The sequence below is a fragment of the Crocodylus siamensis genome, chromosome 2 (assembly GCF_052110815.1).
Source record: "Crocodylus siamensis isolate JL-2025a chromosome 2, ASM5211081v1, whole genome shotgun sequence".
NCBI classification, from domain to species: domain Eukaryota; kingdom Metazoa; phylum Chordata; order Crocodylia; family Crocodylidae; genus Crocodylus; species Crocodylus siamensis.
Window position 1 is genome coordinate 240,206,240 of NC_143396.1, and position 7,459 is coordinate 240,213,698.

General features: G+C 44.6%; 1 protein-coding gene across 2 annotated transcripts; it reads left to right on the top strand.

Annotated features, from left to right (window-relative positions):
* The first annotated feature begins 3,825 nt into the window (after nt 1–3,825).
* Nucleotides 3,826–6,689, top strand: GJD2 (gap junction protein delta 2). 2 transcript variants are annotated; one of them, XM_090034974.1, is made up of 2 exons: nt 3,826–4,497; nt 4,812–6,689. In XM_090034974.1, exons 1-2 carry the CDS (start codon nt 4,427–4,429, stop codon nt 5,653–5,655), a joined length of 915 nt encoding a protein of 304 aa, XP_089891100.1. In that variant the 5' UTR covers nt 3,826–4,426; the 3' UTR covers nt 5,656–6,689. The 2 variants fall into 2 exon arrangements, with proteins under 2 accessions (XP_089891100.1, XP_089891101.1); XM_090034975.1 differs by having other exon boundaries at nt 4,971–6,689.
* Nucleotides 6,690–7,459: the final 770 nt, after the last annotated feature.

The following is a 7,459-nucleotide window of genomic DNA, read 5'->3' on the forward strand; positions in this document are numbered from 1 at the left end:
ATTTCATGCAAGAGAAAATGTAAGTGGAAGCAGATGACCTAGATGATTTTATGAATAAAAGATATAATCTGATGCAATCATTTCATTAATACACACATGGAACCAAATGAAAACACAGCAGAGCAGATGGCTACCAGAGGTCTTAGATGGGTGTTTCCAGTTTAGTAGCTAACTACTTAGCCTTTGTGGATTATACAAAATACTATTGGAAAAAGAAGTGTTCCTCATATCAAACTTTCAAAGAAAGTTCTACTGGTTCATAAAATAATACTAAAAGGAATTATTTCCATTGTCTCGGTTAGGATGCGAAATTACACAGCATAAAGAAGGCAACACATAGGTAGGTTTTCTGTTTTCTGCACACAAGTTAATTGCTTACAAATATTTGCAGCGAGAGATACTTTTTTATACAATTAATGTACTTCTGAGGTCTCTGAAGTTGTGGATTCTTTGAATCTTGATTAATTTATTTGCTGTAAACAACAACTAATCTTATTAAAATATTTGATAGGACAATAGTAAAAAATAAGTTTTATTTCAATAGACAGGGCTAGAGTCACTACTCTGTCCAGTTTTCATTGTACACAGCATTGGATCATAAGGATGACTTGAGCAAGGATGGCTTGTGACTGGTTGCAGTAGCTACATGTGGGGCTACTTCTACTCTGGCCTCACTATAATGTAGATGAAAGCAGTTGGGGGATGCTCTAGTTTATGGTGTTGGGAGTGATATCAGCTAGGGATTTCCAGAGTGCACTGCACTCCATTCAAGCTGTAACTTCACTCTGGTGTGTCACCCACAGTGGGGGTTGCATGGAGTGCAAAGGGGCTGGATTTCTCAGAGAGAATCTGGCCTATAGCTTCTTAGAGACAGATTAACCTCAGTTTGGCATCTCAGCTGAGGAGATGTACAATCTCACTCTCCAAACCTAATCCACAAGCTTTTCCAACTATATTATTACTCTTTTAATGTAGAATTTGTATGCACTTCAAACAGACACAGTCTCTACAATTTTTTATGTATTTGAAGAGGCTGCTTAAGTACAGTAGAGTAGATTTTGCCCATAGGAGCAAATTCTTTTTTTTGTTTTTGTAAACTTAGGCATTTGATCTTAAGGAAAGATATGCTGTTGCTTTTATGCTATTTTGCATGAAAATTAACAAAATATTAAACAGGTCAGGTTTGACCCTGGTAGGAAGCAATATTGCTGCTTCATTAAGAAACCGTTCTTTGTAAGCCAGGGGATAATGCTTTGATAATCCTAGATGCTTGTGAATGAAATGTGGGATGATTTACTAACACGAATGCTACATCCAGGACAGTTTATATCCATAGCTTGCTACACTGCAAATTCTGGTTCCATAATAGGCTGATGCATTCATGGGAAGAGTATAAAAACTAACCTGTAGAAACCTCCTGTGTCCTATTTATCGATGTCTACTTATCACAATTGTTTAATTACAGCAGCTTTCAATTACAATTAATTTGGTAGACAATTTATCAGATAAATCTACATGCATTTAATACTTAGATTCATCATGGAAATGTGATAACTCGCATTTATTAAATGCCTTAGAGTGTCTCACACTCTGACAGCTTCAACAGTTCCTATCATTATCCAGTGCATAAAAGCCCCAACTAGGGCAAGCACATGAGGACTTCTAGCATACAGAAATCCTGGGAGCTTTGCATACTTTACACTTCATTTTGTTTTAACAAAGATGTACTGGAAGAGCTTCTCTGCCTTTCATCCAAGTGTGGAAGTACTTTCCCCAAATTACACTCACTCCAGGCTCAGTATTCAGTTCCAGCTCAAATACCTTGCAAGTGAAAATTGGTGGGTGTCATTAGCATTGGAAAAGGAAGAACCCCTGCTCTGAAATGAGGCCACAGTAGAACCCACTTTATTTGACCTTTAAACTTATTCGCATTAAAAGTGATTTTAGGTAATTTTCTAGCATTTATTAATTGTATTTTTTTCTCCTTTCAGTGTTTCTATACTTGACCTCACAAGAATAAAATGGGTTCAATAACAAAGATCTGTTGACCATTCATTTGAAGTCCAGTGTTTGATTTATCCATAATTGTACTTCTTTTAATTACTATTTATTAACATTCACAGAAAATGTGTGGGGTTTGTCCACAAGAATATTTGCAAAAGAGCTTTCCTTTTATATGGGCGTATTTGTCTTTGAGCAAATACACCCATATTTCTTCTCTATGGCATTTCTGCTCAATGGCATGGCCCATGGGATGGCTTCCTAGAAATTTTTTAACCAGTTGCTGGAGTTAATTAAATAGGAGTAGGGGTGACTTAAAGGAAAAAGCCAGTGCCCAGTCTTTGCTGCTGCATATAATTGATTATGTCCATACATTTGTTTTAAATCTATTTAAAGCTATTCAGTAATTAGTGCAGAGGAACTGTGAGAGGCAGCTCAGAGCATGAAGTTGGACAGAAAGGAAAGCCATTGACTAATCAGGTGGCTTAATAATTGCAAAAAGCAAGGAAAAAAAACAATCCGATTGTTCAATGCCTCAGGTAATTTGGATACCTGGTTGACACTTAGGGGAAATTGACCCATTATTGCACAAACAAGTATATTCCTCAGCTCATAATTGATAATTAACAAACTGAATATAATCATGTATAATCAGAAAGTAGACAATGTTATGTGACCTACATAATCAGTCACTCACTACAAGTAACAGGAAGCAAATCTTGAATTGTTTGAGTAACAAATGGCCTTTACACTGAAGAGACTTCATCTCAAGTATTTAGCAAATACTTAATGTCATTTACAAAAACTACAACTGGTTCATGAAAGTCAGAAAAAGAACAAAGGACTCAGTTATTTACATTAGTCTGACCAGCTGTCTGACTAAAGCAGCTTGCTCTCCCTAGTCCAACAGTGTAAACAACAGTACCCACAAACAGCCTGAAATATTTATTCAATAGCTTCCTGAGAGTAATTTATGGGATGTGCAAAAATTATGACTGGGTGGTATGGTATAAAGGTGTGATTGGTATTTGACTGGGGAAAAAAATAACTCACTGTTTGCTTCACCACTTGAGACTTCTGTAGTCAACCCAAACTCACATCAAGGTAATCTTTACATGACATCCTCCTTTAGCATTGCTCTCATTTTCCAATCATCTATGACACTGAAGGGGAACATATTAAAAATAGTTGAAGTATTTTATGATAACAAGATGTATGGATTCATTCCAGTCTAGGCATTCATCCAAGGAAACACAACCTTTCTGTGATTTGTGTAAACTGCTGGTGACACCACTCAAATAAATACACAGTTTCTCTCTCTCTTTTATTCTAGGGAATTATTAGAAGTAGTGTATGTATTTGAACCGGAACAGAAGACCCTCTGCTTTGAAATGAGGCAGCATTTCAAATGAGTACCCAGGCATTTAATGGGTCAGACCACAGGTCCACCTTGCCCCATCTCCTGTGCCACACGGAGGCAGGGAGCAGATGCTGACCGGCAGAGTGCACCGGGTATGATTCTCGCCAGTGTCAAATCAGTGGCGACTAAGATGTACACGCACATCCCAGTATCTTCCAAGGTGAAGACGGAAGAAGAAGAAAGCGCTGTAAAGCCGCTCTGGCCTGAGTGCTGGGTTTCCGAGACCTTTGGTGTCACATCCCAGGCTGGCTGGAGCACAGTTGCTACCTGGTGCCAAGGTGCTGGAGGCCCAACCGTGAGCTGGTGTCAGAGGCGGCCCTGAAAAGCCAGAGGAAAATGACTACAAGTGATAAAACCATAGGGACAGGAGACGTGCCACTGGCGGGGTCAGGCGTAGGGGTCAGCCCCCTCTCCCGTGCAGCCTCCAGCTGGGCGAGGGACTTGCGAGGCGGAGTTTCCAGTGCCCGCAGGTCCCCTCGGCCCGGCCCCCAGAGCCGGTGCGGGTGCCCCGGGCGCGGCCATGCCCGCAGGCCGAGGCAGCACCGGCGGCTCCGGCCCCCGCCCGCGCCGGACTCCCTGCCCCCGCGGGGCCGCGTCTTTCTTTCCCCCGGAATAAATAACATGGAGAAAATCCCCGCGCCGCTCTTGGCCGCGCTCCCCCGACCTGCCTGTGACGCAAGCCGAGCCTACTTAAGGGCGGATTAGCGGCAGCAAGACATTAAAGCCCAACCTGCCTCCCCGCCAAGGCGGGCTCCGAGCGCACCCCCGCAGCCCGCCGGCCGCACCCCGCGCTCCTGCCCGGCCCGGCCCGGCCCGGCCCGGCCCCGGCGCTGCGGGGCGGCGCACAGGGAGGCGAGGCGAGGCGAGGCGAGGCGAGGCAGGGCGCTGCGGAACCCCCCGGCCCCGCGGCATCGCTCGCCTCAGCCCCCGGGGGACCCCGGGCAGCGGGAGGGAGGAGAGCCCCGCCGCTTCCTTCCGCAGGCTCCCGGCTCCGGATGCACAGCGATGGGGGAATGGACCATCCTAGAGCGCCTGCTGGAAGCGGCCGTGCAGCAGCACTCCACGATGATCGGGAGGTAAGGGCAGGACGCCGGCCCGGCCCCGCTGCCTCGGGCCCGGGCGGCCGCTCTGGGGGGCGCCGGGGGGGGCAGATTGCAGGGAAAATTGCGGCAAACTCCTCGCAAGTCCGCCCCCGCCCTCCCCCGCAATGCCTCCCGGCCAAAAAGTTTCTGGTGGCGCCGGAGGCTGGCTCCGGGCGCGCCGGGGGGAGCGGGAGGGGGCCGGAGCCCGCGGCGGGCGCGGCGCGATCAGCACTGGACAGCTCCCGGCGGCTCGGCCCTGCCCCGCCGCGCCCGCGGGCCCCGGGCACTGACGCGCCTCTGTGTTGCAGGATCCTGCTGACCGTGGTGGTGATCTTCAGGATCCTCATTGTGGCCATTGTGGGGGAAACGGTTTACGACGACGAGCAGACGATGTTCGTGTGTAACACGCTGCAGCCGGGCTGCAACCAGGCTTGTTACGACCAGGCGTTCCCTATTTCTCACATCAGGTACTGGGTGTTCCAGATCATCATGGTTTGCACCCCCAGCCTCTGCTTCATCACCTACTCTGTCCACCAGTCCGCCAAGCAGCGGGAGAGGAGGTACTCCACTGTCTTCCTCACCTTGGACAGGGACCAGGACTCCATGAAACGAGACGACAGCAAGAAGATCAAGAACACCATTGTCAACGGAGTGCTGCAGAACACGGAGAACTCCACCAAAGAAGCTGAGCCCGACTGCCTGGAAGTGAAGGAAATCCCCAACCCGGCCATCAGAACCACCAAGTCCAAGATGAGGAGGCAAGAAGGCATCTCCCGGTTTTATATCATCCAGGTGGTCTTTCGCAATGCGCTCGAGATCGGATTCTTAGTGGGGCAGTACTTCCTCTATGGCTTCAACGTCCCTTCCATGTACGAATGTGACAGATACCCTTGCATCAAGGAAGTCGAGTGCTACGTCTCCAGACCTACAGAGAAGACTGTCTTCTTGGTATTCATGTTTGCGGTGAGTGGGATTTGTGTGGTGCTCAACCTGGCTGAACTGAACCACCTGGGCTGGAGAAAGATCAAAATGGCGGTGAGAGGAGTACAAGCCAAAAGGAAATCCATATATGAAATCCGAAACAAAGACCTGCCAAGAATGAGCATGCCTAACTTTGGCAGGACTCAGTCAAGTGACTCAGCTTATGTGTGAGCCTGTGACAGAACTGAAACACTGTGCCAGGTGGAACAGACCCAGACAACATTAGGGAAAGGTACATTGCTTAGGCAAGCATTTTATCAAACCACCAAGAAAGCCATTAAGGTATCAGATCTACACTTATTGAACTAGATACAAAAATGCAGTACTACATAAGAGACTGAAGAAACAGCTATAAAACTATGCTTGATCTAGCCTTACAGCACAGTTACTTTATTGCTAATGATCCAATGTTATCTTTTGACTGGAGCAGTTTGTTTTGGTTATCATTAGGGTGAGATTACAGTCTGGACTGTCTGACTAATTGTTGTAAACAAGTGTAGAATGTCCATATTTAAAAAAAAAATTGCAAGGATACTCTTTACTGGGGAGGGAGGGGATTGTTGCGATATGCAAATGTAAGCATGCTCTAAAAGGAGGGTAATTGCACTGTTAGGCACCTGACCACAAATTCAGCCAGTACATTTTTGCACTCCCATCTCACAGATGTCTGACTTTATTTCATCCATCCAGGTCACAGAGTTTCTTACTGGTGTGTATTATTAGCTATTTTCAAATATATGTTTGTACAACAGTTAATTACACTATACAGAGTAATGCCGAATATTATTTTGCCATTTTTTGTTTGCCTGTCCACACACACCAGAGACCTTAATCATCTTATGCTAGTCGTGATCCACAAAATTTGTCAGTACATTTAAAATAATTCCCTGTGCATAAATGTGTATAAATGAGATGGAATTAATATTCAGCCAAGTTATGTATTAACCTATGATGATCTAACAGACATACCAAAGGAACAGAGTTTGTTGCTTTTAACTGTGAATATGTCACCTTCTTTCTGCTCTTATTTATATAAGTGCCATACTTGAAACATCTAACTCTGTACTTTGTCAAAAGGTCGTCCGGGGTAACAGCTGGAGTAATGTGGTTTTACACTCTCCTATGTTTCTTTTATGCTATTTGTTTAGTCATTGCAATGGTGTAAAAAAGCAGCTAATAATTCTATTGATAAATAAAGTACTTGCCTTTTTTTTTTGTAAAACAGAGAAAATTGCTCATCTTTCTTGTTATATGAAGTTGTAGAAACACATGAGGTCAACATGTTAAACTCTTAAGAATTACTTCTGCTAAGTTTAAGATGCTCCTTTCATGCTATAAATGCTAAGGCACAACAAGATTACATTTGGCTATATTTCTCAATGTGGTAGGTATTTGTGCCTTCTAAAGCCTATTGGAGTCAATTGGCTTCTTTCTATGGCTATCAGGGTGCACTAGCGCAGCTCCTGAGCTGGTTGTCAAACTTATTCTATGACCTGGCTCATTCTGTAAATTTACTCGTGACTAAAACTACTGCAACTCTTTGCCATGGATTACAAATATAGTCTCAGCAAAATGCCAAGTCCCCTAGGACCTTGGCTGAAGAACTGCCTTTTCCATATCTCAGCAACTTACTATTGAGCTGTTAAGTCAGTCACAAACAAATATTTCATGATGATTTAATGCAACATACAATATATTATTGAAGAACCTACTCCAACTGCATTGAAGTCAATGGAATAAATCCTACTGACAATCTCTGGAGTTGGGTCCAGCCCCAAAAAACACCATAAGTCAGTTTCTGAGTATAAGACATCTGTGCTCTTTTTAAAGAAAGGGCCAAAACTATATGGGAAGTTTTAAGAATATTGTAATGTGTGTGCGGGAGACAGGGGCTGGGTTTTGCAAGTGGTCTGTGAAATAGATGTTACTGTATTTTGTCTTAAAAACTGTATACATTCATTTGCCCTTATCCCTT